General features: G+C 39.4%; 1 protein-coding gene across 4 annotated transcripts in view; it reads left to right on the top strand.

Moving 5' to 3' along the window:
- pde3a (phosphodiesterase 3A, cGMP-inhibited) overlaps positions 1–4,953 on the top strand; it is an 80,446-nt gene extending 75,493 nt beyond the window's left edge. For all 4 annotated transcript variants that reach the window (XM_017494585.3, XM_017494586.3, XM_017494584.3 and 1 more), the window contains one exon: positions 366–4,953. In XM_017494585.3, the coding sequence (XP_017350074.1) occupies positions 366–637 (272 nt within the window). In that variant the 3' untranslated portion in view covers positions 638–4,953. The remainder of the gene's footprint in view (positions 1–365) is intronic.
- The last annotated feature ends 14,399 nt before the right edge of the window (positions 4,954–19,352 follow it).

The following is a 19,352-nucleotide window of genomic DNA, read 5'->3' on the forward strand; positions in this document are numbered from 1 at the left end:
CCCCAATGATGAGATCCTATGAGAGTGCATGCAACGCTTCTGTTCAAATCAAATAAATTTAGCATTTCTGAATCAAGGAAGAAAAAATACTTTTAAACAATTACAATCATTTACAGTTAAAGAACTATACCAAATAGTAACATTTGTGAACTACTAATTGTTGTTGTTGTTGTTTGACTATTCTGACGTATTATTTAGAAATATTCTTTGAATGTGGGTTGACATGCCTCTCATAAACTTTTGGGAGCGGTGGATGAAATTTTCTGAAGTGTGTTCTGAAGGGTGTTGAAATCAGCAAATCCCCAAAAGTTGCCTATTATATCATGAAGTACATTTAAGGTTAATACTTTTATTATCTGTTGTAGAGAAACTGATGCCCAAAATGCGACAGAAAGTCTTCTGTCAGATCACCCAGTACCTTCTGGAGAATTATGAAATGTGGAAGAAGGTCATTGCTGAGGAGGCCCAAAGCCAAACAAAGCCAAACAAAGCCTCTGACCCAATCCTGGCTATACATGAAGAGGAGGAGGAGACAATAAGCAAAGACAAGCCAACAGAGGACCAGGAGCAAAAAATAGATGGAGGAGAGATATGGCCAGCAGAGGAGCAGCGATATGAGGCATCAATAGAAGACTAACAGACTGAATAAAGAAAAGTGAGGACACGACAAAGCAAAAGGAAACAGTTAAGAAATATCAGGAAACTAAAAAAATCAAGACACAAGCTGTAGAAAAACGTGGAGGGAAAAATACAGAAATGGGATGAGACTTCAGAGGATTAGGAGATATGGAGTGAATGGGTGATTTATCTAGTCTAGAATATTGTCACAAAGCCTTTATTTCCAAACAAGACTCCTGATAAATGGTTGCCAGCACATCACTAAGACACAACACTGTAGATTCTTTAGGATAACAAGTTTCTGTAGGAAACAGGGTGGCTCCGAGTGTCTTCGGATAGGGTTTATTAGCTAGACCCAATAAAATGTAATTTCTAAAATGAACATGAACAGGCTTTTTATAAAACTCTAATGGTGGCCACACCACCAATTTATGCTTAAGTTCCAAAACTTCCATGACTAGGGTCTCAATGATCTGCACTTTTTAGTCTATTCATTTCAGAAAGTATTTTAAGGACCCTGGTATTAGACTGATTCAAGAATGTATTCCATCATGATACAACTAGCCCTTTTGAGCTCATAGCAATGTGATGGGGAAGTACACACTCCTTAAACACTCAAATACACCATAATCCATATGAAGGAAAGAAGGTTCAGGAAATAGCATGCACCTAAAAGACCACATGTGTAACACTACTTATCTAATCTTTTTCTTTTCTTTTCTTTTTAAGTTAAAAGCATCTGTCCTTTTCTTTTGTTTGCCACTTGATTTCCTGTGGACGTTTCATGCCTCCACAGGTTCACCACCTGCCTGTAGAGTTAGGCACCATGACTTTGCAGGTGCACTAGTAAATGTTCAAGTGTTTGTCCTTTTTAATATAAATTACCTGTTACTTTAAAAAAAAAACAAAAAAAAAAAAACACATTTTTCAGGGTTGCGGTAGCTTTAGTTTGTGACGTGGCATTCCTGTTTATCAAGATATAACAGCACTGTAAATACTGTGTAGCATTTCTTCCTTTCGGATTTTTATTCTGCCAGTGCACATTTGGGGGGGGGGGGGGGGTCTCCTGTTTTGATAGGGTTAGTTAGAAAAACGCTACATGCATAGTCACTACATACTAGAGCTCCAGTTCTATTCAAGTTCATACCTGTGTTTTTGTATGATGTGATTCTTTGAAGATGAAGTATGCAATGCAGTTATTTTGCTTATTATAACCGAAGTAAATCAATCCCACGTCCTATAGTTAGGAGACAGCATGTATTTAATCCTGGTATTCGTGCCATTTCAGCCTTCTGTGTATTTGACCCACATGTTTGAATTGGCAGTTGAATCCTGCTGAATCTTAGATCTGTTGGTCGTTTTATGCATCTTGAGTAGCAAGTATACAGTATATATCCATATAGGGATTATATACACAGAAATGCAAATGTAAATGCACCCAAAGATTTCAACCTGATTGTTTTTCTAAGTTTGCCTCAATGCTGGTATGGTTCCATTGTTGTTATAGGTTTTAATACAGAAAGCAAACAGCTTTCGAAAAGTTCCAAAAATCCAAAACAAATATGATGTGCTCTGCTTGAGGGCTAAAGAGCAAGCATTCGTTAAAGTCATGCACTCTCGCTAAACAAGGAAGGCCACTCATACTCCAGTCATCCGATAGCTGCTATGTCCTAGAGGAACTGCTAACCCCCATATAGGCATGAGACCTGGTGTAGGGACGCATGCAAGAGGGCAGTTCACTAAAACAACTACAGCACTGGTGTGTGCTGCCTGTGCTGCCTTAGACACAGGGACGAAGGGAGAAGCAGATTGATTGTGACTGCAGTTCAGGGATAGATAATGCAGTCTGATGTTCTTGTATGGACGTAATCAGCTTGCGCCTGATGCTACTGTGCCATAATTTAGAAGGGGTGCTAATTAAATTTGTAGTAATTGTAGAATTCCCCACTTCAATTTGCAGCATAATGTACGCTTTCTTATCAACAGCCAGCACATCAAGCAATACTGACACATACTGTAGACTGATGGTAGTTTTTAATGATTGCCATCATATTATTATGAAGTTGGGCATAATATATATTTTTTCACAGTGCAGCTGTTTGTGCCAAATATTTCTTCAATAAACAACTGCGTTGTTGAAGCTTTTTATGGTTAATAAGGTCAGGTGTGCTTTCTCTGTGTGTGAGTGCATGTTTGTATGGAATCAGGATGAGTTCATTTGGAATCAAAGAATTTTTTTTTAATAGTGCCCTGAAAGAAAATACACCAAAAAAAAAAACATTTAGATAATTAAGAAAAAAAAAAAAAACTGAGGACATGACGCTTTTGGCACCATGTTTTCTTCGTATTTTCATTACTTTTTGATATATATATATCAAAACAGAAGGAGGACAGAGAGGAACGTTGTTTCTGAGTATACTCATTAGGCAGGTCTATTTACAAGTATACTACTAAGTACAAGTATGTGTAAGTATACATAAGTGTAGCATTTAATGCCGCTGAAGAATCTAGTCATTAGGTCGGGTACACTGTACCCCAACCACAGGAAATGTAATATTGTGTATGCTCAGAAAAATAGAATGGCATTTAACAACAAAACAAAACAATTAATAAAACAATTTAATGACTTGCAAGTCACTTTAACAAATAAGTTGTGCTGCCTAAGTGATGCTACCATTTAATAGGCCTAGAATTTAACATGTTAAGTTTGGTTACAGATTCAATCTTTATTTAAAAGAAAGAGAAGGAGAACAATTTGCCCTGTTAAAAACTGACTCACTGGTAAAAGGCAGTGATGTCTGTGGTGTAATATTTGTGTGTGTGTGTGTGTGTGTGTGTGTGTGTGTGTGTGTGTGTGTGTGTGTGTGTGTGTGTGTGTGTGTGTGTGTGTGTGTGTGGTGGCGGCTCGAGCTGATGATGTGAATCATACTGTACATTATATTCCTTCTTCTGTGGTTGTGATTCATCAGTCCGCTTGTCAATGACAAAACTGAAGTGAAAATTTACAAAGAAAGAAAGCAAACACAAAGAGAAAACTAAAGAAAAATCATGAAGTAATGAGTCATATTAAAAAGTTAAACTATGAGTAATGACAGAGTGGCGTTGCAAACATTGCAGGAAAATGCATCAATTCCTAAGTCATGTCTGCAATATCGATATATATTTTTTGTAGTAGAGTGAGGCCTCGTCTTTGTGCTATACTATTTGACCAAATGTTTTTGGACACCTGACCATCACACCCATATGAGGGCCTTCCCAAAGTTGGTAGCACACAAAAATGTGTGAAGGTTGGAAGAAGGTGGAAGAACTCGAGTGTCCTGCAAATATCCCTGACCTCAACCCCACTGAACACCTTTGAGATGAACTGGAACTGGAGCTTCCTCACCCAACATCAGTGCCGAGTGAACACAAATTTGCACAGTCATGCTCCAAAATCTAGCGGAAAGCCTTCCCAGAAGAGTGAGCTTATTATAACAGCAAAAGGGGAATAAATCTGGAATGGTACGCTCAGCAAGCACATCTTCTGTGTGATTGTCAGGTGTCCACAAACTTTTGGCCATGCTCTTTTGGTATGCTCTTGTTTGTCACCATTAAAGACCTCACTTTGACTCCATATGTATGTGCTAAAACATTATAAATGGCAAGGCATAGGACTGTCTCTGTAAGTGTGACCTTATATGAAGACATATTTTATTCAGCAAATGCAGACTGAAACGTTCTGTAAAATCATATGCAGAAACAGATGTTATCTGCTGTAATCCAGCTACTTAGGGCAATATTCTCACAGATCTTCCCATTTATTTTAGGCATCTCAATCTGTAAGGCAAACTTCACCATATGTTACTAGGACTTTCTGGTTGCGAGTAAACAAGGAAGTATCACCTGCATGTACTCTGTAGTCATTCCGCAGTACATCACATCCAAGCCTTCATTATCCCTTTATAAAACTTCACAATAATGTACTTTATTTATTCACCATCCCTTAAACACTCCCTCTTGGTGATATGACTTTACGTACTTCCATATGTAGCGACTCCACAGTATTGTGACCTTGTTTGGAGTCTTCTGATGGGTTAAGACATTGCGTTATCACATACCCATGATATACTGTAACAGCGTCCCTGAGTCCATCAGACTGAGATCAAGATCATTACTTAATATACTTAGAATAAGGTCATTCCTTTTATCTCATCATTTTTCAGGTTATTAATTTTTTGTGTTTTTAGTTATTGGCTTGAGATCCGTGGTTGTCAAAACACAGCAGCATTTTAAATATTCCGTAACACTTATTTCATGTAAAATTTTTATTCTGCCAGTACACATGGGGGGGGGGGGGGGGGGCTCCTGTTTTATATGGTTCAGCAATTTTCATAATGTCATCAAATCTCTCACTATTTTATATGGGAAATTTCTCTTGGAAGGTAATTTATTTAACATATTTGCATACTAGATACTAAAGGCTCAATAATTCCAGCTCTAATTAAGCTGATCTCTGTGTTTCGGTATGATTCTTTAATGATGAAGGGCACAATATAGCTGCTCCATATGCTCATTCATGTCCCAGCTAATGTCTAAACCATTCCCCTGGAATTCCATGTGGTACACTTAAGTAAAAGAGCATGTATTCAATCATGGCATTGGTGCCATTTTAGTCCTTTGTGTATTTAACCTGATTTTTTTTTTTTTTTTTTTTTTAACTGCAAAACTGATCAAGAACTATAAAGTTCCACGTATGTATCTTCATTCATGGATCATGCATGTGATTAGATAGAGAAGGTAGGTAGACAGGGACAGAATTTTGTTGTTTGTTTATATAAGCATTATATTTATTTCACTGTCCTGCATGTGCCTTTTTGATAACTGTTTAAAGTTCAGTTCAGTCAGAATATTGCAGCTTCTGTCCTTCTGTTTCATTATTATCTGTATTACACAAATTCATTACTCATTTCTGTCTGGCAAGTTCAATGTCCAGTGGTTACCGAAGATGAATGAATGACTGAATGAATGAATGAAAGGTTTGGTTTCCTGTTAATACGTATACAATATACACAGTGTTTATATTATGGTGAATCAGGGTAAATAAAGCATAGATATGCTGAATTTATCCATCAAAGCCTTGGCACTGTCCAGTCACAACAACCTGTTTTGGTAAGGAGGCATGTTCATATGAAATCATACAGTTGTTGACATGGGAAACATTTTATCTGATGCCTGATTTTCTTTCACTGTCATTTTTATCCTTCTTGTTTGTCTTTTGTCAGTTTGTAATTGTTGTCAGCCTGTTATCTTAACCTATATGCATCTGATGGTGATGGTCATTGTGCACTCTTCTTTCACCAAAAGAAATACATAAGATTCACACTCTCAACACAATCAGTGAGACACGTTTTTATATGTGATGGGTACCTCACTGGCCAAAAAAAAATGTTTTCTTCTCACTAGTATGTTGCACTTAAGACATGTAGCAATACCTATACAAAAGGGAGCTGTACATTTCACCAGTATTTGTGAAGTAAAATATTCAGTTTATTGATGTCTATTGTTCCATTTTGTACAAAACACGATATTGTTAATGGAGGGCATGAAGAAAACAAAAATAACAAATGTCTTTTGAATAAACATTATTTATTTTTAATGTTTTATAATTTACTCACTATCCTGTAGCTTCTCTATGGGCAGAAAATGCTGGAAGTGCCTCTTGGTATAATGTATTATACAAGAAATATATACTGATATTATTAGAATTTGTCACAATCTGAACATTGTTTATGTTATGTGAATACAGTTTAATACTGTATTAAATGTTGTGATATTCAGTGTCTGTTTTTTTTTTTTTATCATCCTGTAGTAATTTATAGGAGTTGCATGTATTTTTTTAAAAAAATCATTCCCCACACTACATTTACATTACATTCATTTAGCAGACACTTTTATCCAAAGCGACTTACGAATGAGAAATATATATAACACTACAAAAAAGTTATCTTAGCAAGTGAAAATATCATGAATATGGGCAAATTGATTTAATATTTCTAAGGATTGGAGATGAAAGCATGTAAAGCATTTACGTTACTACCTGAATCATTAGAAACCAAAGGGAGGTATTGCTCTCACACATGATTATCACCATTACCAACAGTTTGAACTATTTAATCATGTTTCTGTTGTAAGCAATGTCAAGGCCTGTCACCTTGTGTCACGTAATGGGGATGGAGTCATATGCAAGTGCAGTTAAAAGATTTAGTTAAAGAGATGCAGGCAGAGAAAATCCAAACGATGGGCAAAAATGTGGTCAGAAAACTAGCGAGGTGTCAGGCAATCAGGCATAAACGGCATAGATGAGAATCAGAAACACGCGAACGAAAGCAGGATCAAGTAACTATGAAACTAGAAAAAAGATCAAGGCTTGGTATGAGTCTGGCAAAAACACAGAAACACACAATACTTCGCCCCGAACAAAGACACAGGAGGGGTTTAAATATAATCAAGCGAAAAACAAACAGCTGAGACACATTAGGAGACAACCAATAACCTAACAGGGGCAGAGACAGGACCGAAACCAAAACAAAATACACATATAACATTATGACAACCTGGAAACATGCACTGTCATGCTTTGGGCAGTTCGTGTGTGCTAAATGCTTTGGCACTCGGCACGAGGGGAAATCTATGACAGTGCCCCCCCCCAAGACACTCCCCCCAGCAGTCCTGGCCCTCTGGGCAAAATATCTACCCAGAACTCATAATCCAGAGGCAGTCATTGTCTTAGTAATGGGGCATACAGGTGGAACGCAGGTGGTGAGTCGGCGACAGGCTCACTGGGGTCAGGTGGCTGGGCTAGGACATGTTTGCCATAGTTCTAAGGCAGGAGCCAGGCTTGGGAAGCTACGTCGTCAGCCTCAGGTGTGAGCAGAACTTGGTAGGCCGTGTCCTTGGCCTCAGGTTTGAGCAGAGCTTGGAGGGCCATCTTGTTGGCGTCTAGCTGGAACATGGCTTGGTGGGCTGTCTCATCGGCCTCTAACTGGAACTGAACCTGGTAGGTCACCTCGTTGACCTATATCCAGATTATGGCTGGATAGACCACTTCATCTGTCTCACACTGGGGCTCACGATATGAGGTCGCCACATTGACTTCAGACTGGAACATGGCTTGGGAGGCCGTGCCATCAACCTCTGGCAGGAGCATGGCTTTGGAGGACCTCTTCACAGCTCTCACAATGTTTCTGTCATCAGCTGCTGTTGTTTTGCTTGACTGACCCGTTCCATGTCTGGTCGTTATTGCACCAGTGGTATTGGCTATGTCCAATGCTTGTTCATAGTGTCTGATTGATTTTTCCCTCTTTTCTCAGATTCAAAATGGCTTGCTTTTCTCCCATAGATAGTTCTCTGATCTTCATGCTGATTTATCCTTTTTAACAACAAATCCTTCATTGTCTTCACAGGCAAAACCCAGGTCTCAGACAAAGAGTAGACATTCAGAGCGATTTATTATCTAACAAACCAATTTAACAGGACACACCTGGGCAGCAAGAAACACCTGTCATTCACATGTTCCAATATTTTTGATCACTTGAAAAAATGGGTGGGTTCAAACAAAGGGTAACATATTCTAAGTTTAACACATCTCAATGTAAATATGAGAAAATGAAAGCTGAAAGTTTGTTCTATCATCTGATATCCATATTTTGATCTCGTACCCAAATATCTTCAATGTTTAGCGAAAACAATAGAATTGGCCTTGTTGTGCCAATACTTTCAGATGGGACTGTAGATTTGCTGTCATTTTGAAGACTTTGCCCTTAAAAAAAGAGCACTAAACTATACTTCATCTGTCTCACACTGGGGCTCAGGATATGTGATCGCCACGTTGACCTCAGACAAGAACCTGGCTTGGGAGGCCGTGCCATCAACCTCTAACTGGAACTGAACCTGGGAGGTCAACTCGTTGACCTCAATCCGGATCATGGCTGGATAGACCACTTCAGCAGATGAGGTTGGCACATTGACCTCCGGCTGGAGCTCTGCAGGAGAGACCACCTCGTGGGTCTCAGGCCGAACCTCTGGAGTTGAGGTTGCCATGTTGACCTCTGGCTGGAGCTATGCAGGGGAGACCGTCTTGTGGGTCGCAAGTTGGAGCTGTGGAGAAGAGGTTGCCACATTGAACTCCAGCTGGAGCTGTGCTGTGGAGGCCGCTCTGTTGGCCTTTTCATAGGAGGTGGTGAATGTCCTTGCAGGTTCGTCTGTCAGGCTGGCCCTCCCCCAAAAAAATTCTAAATTGAATTTATAGTCTGCCTTCCTATAGATCACCCTCATGAGGCAGATGAACTCTGCTATACTAGGCCTATAGTTCCCATGCCGATCAGAAGTTCTGCCCATTGGTGTTTAGCAAAAACAATAGAATTGGCCTTGTTGTGCCAATACTTTCAGAGGGGACTGTAGATTTGCTGTCATTTTGAACACTTTGCCCTTAAAAAAAATAGCATTAAACTATACTTTTCCCATGTCACTAGGATAATAACTTTAAGTAATCTTACCTAGTGTGGCAGGATAAGTGATTTAACTATCCTATTGGCCCTGCTCGGGGTATGGCTTTGGCAGACCAATGAGGTGGGAGCTACCCTATTATTTAAGGACCCTTATTTTGGCAGGCGCATATGTGTCTTGGTGATTCAGAGTTCCTCGCTCCCTGGTATTTCTGTTTCAGTTCCCATTTCCATTCAAATACATTGAGGCTTTGCTCACTGTGTAATGAGGTGAACATCGGAAGGCTAATATGCTTATATAGAGTTTTAGAGTGGAGATGGTGGTGCAGGCATTGTGGCGAGTTGGCGGCAGAGATTACATTCAATGATCACAGCTCTCCCCTAAATACCCAGATGCTCTGTGGTCCACCAAAGGGTGTTGTTTGCGATGACAATTTGATGTTTGTGGAAGGATGTATCTTATTTACATACAGGAGGTAATTTGAGTGAGGAACCCTGGGAGTGTATGCCTTTAACAGCATGCAATGTTTTTCTTTGAACTGTTGTTGAGGGAATGAGACCATATTTTCCAGACACACTGAGACTATCCATCCATCCAACTTCTATACCGCTTATCCTTCCTTCAGGGTCACGGGAAACCTGGAGCCTATCCCAGAGAGCATCGGGCACAAGGCGGGGTACACCCTGGACAGTGTGCCAATCCATCGCAGGGCACAATCACACACACATTCACACACCCATTCATACACTACGGACTCTTTGGACACGCCAATCAACCTACCATGCATGTCTTTGGACTGGGGGAGGAAACCGGAGTACCCGGAGGAAACCCCCGCAGCACGGGGAGAACATGCAAACTCCGCACACACAGGGCCACGGTGGGAATCGAACCCCCGACCCTGGAGGTGTGAGGCAAACGTGCTAACCGCTAAGCGCCCCCACACTGAGACCTTTTGTATAATATAGCAAACATGTATAGTCAACATCTTATTCACAACAAAAAATGTTATGTAATGCATATAGACCTTGGGTGTGTTTAAGGTGATCTTGACTCAGAAAGAGAAGGGTGTGAGGAGAGGAGGAAGGAAACAATGTAGTGATAATCTCCTAGTCTCCACTCAGCATGATGTGCTATTTCAGGTGAGGATGCTAATTCTGTATGAGAGAGTTCGAGTGTTATTCCCGTGAGAGTCCTTTTTCCTCAGAGAGCAGTTCTCTCCAGGTTCAGACATCTTGTCACCAGCCTTACAAGCAAAACTGTACACGATGTGACTGAAAGGGGGAAATCTGCCTAATTCTTTTGTCATTATTTCCTTATTCACAAAGCATCTCACAAATTTGAAAATCACATATGAGATACAGTGTAACACACTACCAAAATACTATTCAAATAACATTAAATCCTACGGCACTCAATGCACTCCTTCTCAAGTGGATGTTTTGTTTTCGAGGAGGTTGATAAAGTTACATGAAACATGTTAGTTAAGTTCATGTTAGACTCTTAGTTAAACTCATGATGTTACTTTCACCAAAAGTCCATTTTTATTCTAATAAAAAGTGGGGAAGCAAAACCATAAGGATGGTCCTAGGATTCTCCATAGAACATTTTAGTACAATTTGGGTTTGTAACACCTTTAAAAATTGATGAACAAGAATAACAAGTCACTCGTCAGTTTTATAATGATGATTAAGTTAGCAGACAGTTTTGTGATAGCGATGTGCAAAAATTCTGTACTGCTGCCTTTTACAAGTTGTGTTAGAAAAGTTAGGTTAACATATAGGGGCTATCCTATTAAACATTTTCATCATAACAAAACCTTATTGAGGACTATTAATCTAACCTGTCAAGTAACCAGTTTGTTTCAAAGTTCTTGTTGAAAGCGCAGGTGATTGCTTTAAAACACATGAAGCCTGACCTCCTCTAAAATGTCATCAAAACGACTCAATGAAATTTGTCTATATTAAATATAAAAATGTTTCTATGTTGTTCATTACCTTGGTGAAATTCAATATTTTAATTAACCAAATTATCAAATATTTCACTGAGCTGTTTGCATCAGAAACGCTGATAGAACTCCATTGATGCTCACCGTCACTGGGATTCTGTGAGAGAATCAAGAATACTGTGATTTAATGGAGAAAGGTTATTCTACTGGACAACCAGCTTGTAACACAATCCATTATGAGATCTAGTGTTATGTGAGAAATGTGTTTGTATGAGCATTTGCTACCAAGTTTCGTGTTCATTCATGTATTACATTTCATGTTATTCATACCAGGTTTATGCTTAGGTTATTTCTAGAGATGCTGTATTTATCATTTCTTATGTTTTGCTGAGGTGTGTCAGTATTACAGAACACAACAAGATCAGAGGTGATAGCACTCCCAGACAAAGGCTGCAATTGGTCTCCTTCCTTTTTAGCCCCCAGCCCTTTTCCTTCCTGCATAAACTAGGCCTGTTTATTGGCAAATGGACCTGTTGAAAATTGTCTGAAGTTATACTTCTGTTAGTGAAAAAGCTGATCTGAAGATAGTACAGGAGTGCCAATAAAAAAAAAAAACAATGAAAATCTGAATCCCCTGTCTACTGACTCATCTTTGCTGAATTTCTAACAACTTGGTGATGGCACGCTAACATCTCTCTGGTGAGTTCTGCCATTATTTACCAACCAAGAGAAAAGATTTCCTTTCCTTGTAAGATAGGATGAGACAGAGTCAATCCTAAAATAAGTAAACTTATTTTTTGCTCTTCCTTCACCATGACCAGTGAAAGCCAAGATCCAGTGAAATTAGTTAGATATTCCTGGAATTAAATGTGTTTAAATATTTAATCACTGTTCTAAATTATTGTGCCCAAGAGCCAGACAACATGATATTGTTGTAATTACAGTGGTAAAAGGTCTGCACTTATATAGCACCTTTAAACCTTAACGGTTCTACAAAGGGACTCAAACCTCCAGCTCTACAATTAGTGGACAACCTGCTCTACCACCTGAGCCACAGCTGCCCAATGATAGTGATCATTTTATACATTTTATACATACAGTTCTACATACGTACTTTACAGACATATGGAAAACCAGTGTTATTTGATTTACATACATCTTTCAAGATCTACTTGGCAAGGATGGACTGGCAAAGTAACCTGAGTATGTGGCACAATCAAACCACAGTCCTAGAAAGAGTTTAGTCCATACACAAGAAATAAAACTGCAACCTTTTTTTTTTTTTTTTAAATGTGTTTATGATGTATGTATTACAATATACGGCACAAAGCAATAGGTTTCTTTTTGGCTATACAATACATCTGTGTGGCTGACACTTTGATTTGACTATCTCCTTATAGCTCAATGACATGTTTGAACAATTCAATTAAATTTTATTTGTATAGCGCTTTTTACAATGGTCATTGTCTCAAAGCAGCTTTACAGAAACATATAAACACAGGATACAGATTTTAAGTGAGTGAATTTATCCCTATTGAGCGAGCTGGTGGTGACATTGCCAAGGAAAAACTCCCTAAGATGTTAATAGGAAGAAACCTTGGGAGGAACCAGACTCAGAAGGTAACCCGTGCTCATCTGGGGAACAACAGATAGTGTGAAAGTAAAAGAAAAGTTCATTATGGTTTTTTATGAAGTATGTTTGTTGAACTAGTCCACCATTCAATGGAGACCCGAGTGCAAAACTGCATGTTGTAATTGCAGTCCCGGGGCCTTTGAAACAACCATAGTCCCAGCAACCACAGTGAGAATGTCCATGTAGAATTGGAGTTGATGAGAGCTCCATCCAGAGGTAGGGCATCCAAACGGATCAGGCAGGTCCGGAGATCAGAAAGGATCAGGATCTCTAGCATCTCCATAAAATCATGTGTGACTCGACAAAAGGAGAGAGGGAGAGATTGTTAAGTAAGACTGTGCTTTGCGTAAAAGAAAGTCTACTCATGGTAAGCTTGAGTAAACAAATATTTTTTAAGCCTGGACTTAAACACTGTTCCATAACTGTGGGGCTCTATAAGAGAAAGCTCTTCCCCCTGCTGTAGCCTTCACTATTCCAGATACCAACAAATAGACTGCATCTTTTGATCTAAGTAGGCATGGAGGATCATAGAAAACTAAAAGTTCACTCAGGTACTGTGTTGCGAGAGCGTTTAGTGCTTTATAGGTTAATAAAAGTATTTTATAATCAATGTGAGATTTCACTGGGAGCCAATGCAGTGTGGATAAGATCGGGGGGATGTGGTCGTATCTTCTGGTTCTAGTTAGGACTCTCGCAGCTGCATTCTGGACTAACTGGAGTTTGGAACACCAAACTTGACCTCAGTATGCATAGAGAAGATCATTTACATCTACAAACTGATAACGATCAGACAAATAAGACCTGAGCCAGAGGACTATTCCCTTAATGCCAACAACATTTTCTAGTCGAATAGTATGATCAATGCTATGAAAAGCTGCACTAAGGTTGCGCAACACAAGCAGCGAGACACAACCCTGATCAGAGGCTGGTAGTAGGTCATTTACTACTTTAACTAACGCTGTCTCTGTGCTATGATGAGGTCTAAATCCTGACTGATACATTTCATGAATGTTGTTCCTATGTAAGTACGAGCATATCTGCTGTGTACAACCTTTTCTGTTTATCTTGGAGATGAAGGGGAGATGTGATATCGGTCTATAGCTGGACAGTTGAGAGGGGTCAAGGTCGGGTTTTTTGATCAGGGGTTTAATAACTGCTAATTTAAGTGATTTAGGTACATAGCCAGTGCTAAGGGAAGAATTGATTATATTTAGAAACGGTTCAATTACTCCTGGACAAATCTGTTTAAACAAACATGTAGGTACAGGATCTAGTATGCAAGTTGATGAATTCGCTGAAGAGATTAATGTAGCTAGTTCGGTCTCTCTAAGGGGAGTAAAACATTCTAAACGTTGATCTGATATTGCTACATTATCATCTACAGGGTTAGTTATAAAACTGTCTGGTTTTAATTTAATAGCCTGAATTTCACATCTAATATTTTCAACCTTACCAATGAAAAAATCCATGAAATCTTCACTGCTATGTAATGATTGAGTGTTTCTCTCTGTAGTGGTTTTATTCCTAATTAATTTTGCTACTGTGTTGATTAGAAATCTAGAATTGTTTTTGTTATCTCCTATTAAGGTGGAGAGAGAGACTGATCTAGCATCACTAAGAGATTTTCTATAGTTCAGTAGACTCTCCTTCCACGCTGTTTGAAATATTACCAATTTCATTTGACGCCATTTACATTCTAATTGTCGAGTGGTCTGTTTTAGGGTACGCGTTTGATCATTATATCAGGTTGCTAGCTTTTTCTCTCTAATTATTTTTCTTAGTGGAGCCAGTCTATCTAATGTGAAGCGGAGCATTGACTCTAACCATTCAGTCGCTTTATCAAGTTCCCTGGGATCAGATGATCCAAATCTAATTGATGTCTCTGGGAGGTTATTGATGAAGTTAGGTGCAGTATCTGATGTGAATGTACATTTTATGCGATAGCGAGGCGAGGTGCAAATATTGTGATCAAGATGTATTTTGAACGAGATAAGATAAAGGTCTGAGACAACTTCAGACTGAGGAAATATTACAGTATTTTCTATATTTGATCAGTATGTTAGTATTAGGTCAAGAGTGTGACCACCATTATGAGTTCTCTAAACACTAAATATGAACTACAAATGTGAAATGTTTGCCTTCTGTTATTCATATTTGAATTAAAATGCATCAGAATTTTAGAAATGCCAATGCATCAATAAAGGTCACTGTTCATGACTCCACTATCAATAAGACACTGGCCAAAAATGGCTCTATGGAAGAGTGGTGAGGTGAAAACCACTGCTAGTGCAGAAGAGCATTAAGATTCATCTGAATTTTACCAAAAACACACCTTGATGATCCTCAAACCTTTTGGGAGAATGTTCAGTGGACTGATGAGTTGGAAGTGGAACTGTTTGGAAGACAGGGGTCCCATTACATCTGGCATAAACCAAGCACAGAATTCCACAAAAAGATCATCATACCTACGGTCAAGCATGGTGGTGGCAGTATATTTTTCATAAAAGTTGTTTGTCAATTCTTCAACCTGATTTTTCCTCACATTGTTACCAATCTCAAAAAAAGTCGATTCAGTGGATTCGCCGTTAACATTGGATTCAGTCACGTCAACATTGGATTCGGCGTTAAACTTCACTACCCAGAACACCACACAGCCTTCAAATATGTCCCACCACAGAGACTGAAACATTCATGTTCACCATCTTACTGATCACGTATTTAGACACACACACACACACACACACACACATATTCTGTCTCTCTCTCTCTCTCTCTCATTTTGAAGTTTACGCTCTGTGTCCTAGCTACCAGCCTATACCAAACCTTGCATTTTTACAATATTGTTACCTGGTTTTTGATCTTGCTTCTGGTTTGTTGAACACTGACTGACTGACTGAACTCCTGACTATTGCCTGTTTCCTGTTTATGATTTTGCCTCTCGATATGTATCTGAGTTCAAGCTTTATCAATAAACTTTCCTAATCCTGCAGTTGCATCTATTCCTGCCGCTTGACAGAATACTTAGCTACCAAAATGAATGAATCGATTAATCTACACTGGCATCAGACTCTGGTGGCCCAGGCCTGCCTAGTTGGAGATCAACAGCAGCAGATAACCAGGATTCACACTCACATTCCCATGACTTTAGCTCTGGCTTCTTCGACAGCACCCTGTCTATCTGCTCCTCTTCCACATATTGTAAAGGCTTTATGTTGCAATGCTCTTTGTATTTTGCATGCCAAAAAGGATTGTCTGAGCAAACTAAAATCACTCATTTCATCAACCTACTAACAGATAAAGTGCTTCCAACAACTTCCTTACCAGAGGTCCCTGGACATGCATATTTTTTCACATGACTGTACATCTCCTACCACTGGTCACCCCAACACTCACAGAACCCATCAGTTTCTTCAAAGCAGATACTGCCGCTCTCGTTTGTTCTATGATATCCACAAGGTCATTTCGTCATGTTCATTTTGTGCCCAAGCTAAAGTGCCACGAACCTTGTCCATTGGGTGAACCGGTCACAGAGTCATGGGAAGCAAAGGCTAGTCTGTCTGTTCCAATCCCACAGAAGAGCTACTGTAGTACACACTGCTGAAAAAATGTATGCTGGCTATGACAGAAAGGTGTCAGAACTCACAATGCATCGCAGCTTGGTGTGTATGGGACTGCAAAGCTGCAGATCATTCAGAGTGCCCATGCTGACCCCTGTACACCACCAACATCTCCTACAATGGGCATGTGAGCATCAGAACTGGACCATGGAGCAATGGAAGAAGGTTTCCTGGTCTGAGAAGCAGAGGCTGTGTGATGCTCTGGGTAATGTTCTGCTGGGAAACCTTGGGTCCTGGCATTCATGTGGATGTTACTTTGACACGTACCACCTACCTAAACATAGCTGCAGACCAAGAACACCCCTTCATTGCAATGGTATTCCTTAATGGCAGTGGCCTCTTTCAGCAGGATAATGCACCCAGCCACACTTCAAAAATTGTTCAGGAACGGTTTGAGGAACATGAAAAAGAGTTCAAGGGTTGATTTGGCCTCCAAATTCACCAGAACTCAATCCAATTGAGCATCTGTGGGATGTGCTCTTCAAATAAGTACGATCCATGGAGGCCCCACCTCGCTACTTACAGGATTAAAGGATCTGCTGCTAACATCTTGGTAACAGACACCACAGCACACATTCACAGGTCTTGTGGAGTCCTTGCCTCAACGGGCCAGCGCTGTTTTGGTGGCACAAGGGGGACCTACACAATATTAGGCAGGTGGTTTTAATGTTATGGCTAATTGCTGTATAGTATACAGTAATATATTGTGTTAGTTGAATATACTTCTGTTCTAGGAAAAAAAAGACGTATGAACAGTAGATATAAAAAGTCTACACACCCCTGTTAAAATGGCAGGTTTTTGTGAAGCAAAAGAATGACACTAAGATAAATCATGTCAGATCCACTTTTAATGTACAAATGCAAAGAATACAAATTAAGTGAAAAACAATCAGAAACTTTCTAGGGGGAAAAAAGAAAAAGAAAACACTTACAATAACCTGGTTGCATAAGTGTGCACACCCCTAAACTAATACTTTGAAGTATCTTTTAATTTTATTACACCACTCAGTCTTTTTGGATAAGAGTCAGCGTGGCACATCTTAATTGGGAATATTTTCCCAAGGTGGATTTCCCATGCTGCACTGTGGGTATGGTGTTTTTTTGCTGATGTGCTTTTTTTACCTTGTGGATTTATGGAATTATTATACCTTTTGGAATTGTTCTCATTAGACCATAACACATTTTGCCACATGGTTTAGGGTGATTTAGTTGGACTTGTATGTTTTTTGTGAGAAAGGGCTTCCATCTAGCCACTCTACCCCATAGCCCAGACATGTGAAGAATAAGAGAGAATGTTGTCACATGCACAGAGTAATCAGTACTCGTCAGATGTTCTTGCAGCTCCTTTAATGTTGCTGTAGGTCTCTTGGCAGCCTCCCTGGTAAGTTTTTGTCTTGTCCTTTTATAAATTTTGAAGGGACGTCCTGTTCTTGGTGATTTTTCTCGATTTTTTTTCCACTTGTTGATGACGGCCTTTACGATGTTCCATGGTCCATCTAATGTTTTGGAATTTTTTTTGTACCCCTCTCCTGAATGATTTCTTTGAACATGAGACCCTGTACAGGCTTTGAAAGCTCTTTGCAGACCATGTCTTCAGCAGTCACATGAATCCAAGCAGATGTGAAGAAAATCCTACAAAAACAGCTGATCTTTATTTGTTGTTCATCAATTATTTCATTGATGACAGCTGTATGATAATTACTTTTGAACATGATATTGAATGTAATTGGATCATTCTGAACATAGACACATCCCCAGTTATAAAAGGTTATCCACTTTACTGTAATTAATAATAAATTGTTGTGGACCATTCTGTCAATTTTTAGAAATTCATGGCTTGGGCTTGCATGGCTGCTTCTGGAACAGGCTCACTAATCTTTATTGATGATGGAACTCATGATGGTAGCAGCAGAATAAATTCAGAAGTTTACAGGAACATTTTGTCTGGCAATATACAGAGAAACCACAACCCGTGATTTTTTCAAGCAACTTCAAAAAATAAAGCCCACTGTCATGTATTAAGTGGACTTGGCAACTCTGGTCGCAGGCTTGATGCAAGCAAGGTATATGCAAATAAATATTAAGTGTTATTTACTTTCATTTACTTCAAGACATATCTGTTCCTTTTTTGGATGGTGTGATACAAAAGGTTCTATGTTTTATGTTGTATAACACATCTAAAAGGAAATTAAAACTGAAATCCTAAACTCTCATCTCAGATCCAGCTTTTGATCTGAAACCCCGAAACCTTTAGCACAAACAAATGAATTGGCCTTCCTGTTCTAATAGTTTTGGAGGGGAGTGTAGTGCATAACTGTGGATACAGTAACTAGCCACTGAACGCTAGCACTGAGCTAAAGGAATGACCTTAGGATTGAATTAGCTGTAGCCATGGCAACACCACAGAGGAAAGTCAGTCACAAGCATCGCTGGGACTCATTTAATCATCTAATCTAATTCAGGCAGTTAGAGAGCGCTTAAGTAAATGGAACCTAGTTTCTAAAAAAGTAAGAAACATGGCTGTAAACCATCCTTAGCTTAGCTGATGTTTGCTAGTCATTTCATGTAGCATTATTATACCTGCGGCAGGTTGGGGAAATAATTAGTTAGCTCACTAGCCACTATATTATGTTTCTTTTATTTATGCAAGCATAAACAACACTTGTCCTGCCCATTACCACTATCACTTTCATGATCGCAGTGAAGAAAGGTTTTGTGTGTGTGTGTGTGTGTGTGTGTGTGTGTGTGTGTGTGTGTGTGTGTGAACATACACGAGTTTGAGAAACTTCTAAGTTTTGTTTGTTTGGAGTCTAGAAGGCTGTGCTGAAAAGCATAGATGAGGAAGAACGGCAAAAAATAAAAACACACTTGTAAGCGTGCCTCCCGAGTCATCCATGCTCTCAACCCCAACCGGGTGCTAGAAAATTCTAAAGGGTTCACAAACTTTCAAGCACCACTGTATGTATAGGAGGCCGGGGTTCAAGCCCCAAGCTGCCACTGTTGGGCCCTTGAGCAAGGCCCTTAATCCTATCTGCTCCAGGGGCGCCATATTATG

The sequence above is a fragment of the Ictalurus punctatus genome, chromosome 19 (genome assembly GCF_001660625.3).
Source record: "Ictalurus punctatus breed USDA103 chromosome 19, Coco_2.0, whole genome shotgun sequence".
Lineage (NCBI taxonomy): Eukaryota > Metazoa > Chordata > Actinopteri > Siluriformes > Ictaluridae > Ictalurus > Ictalurus punctatus.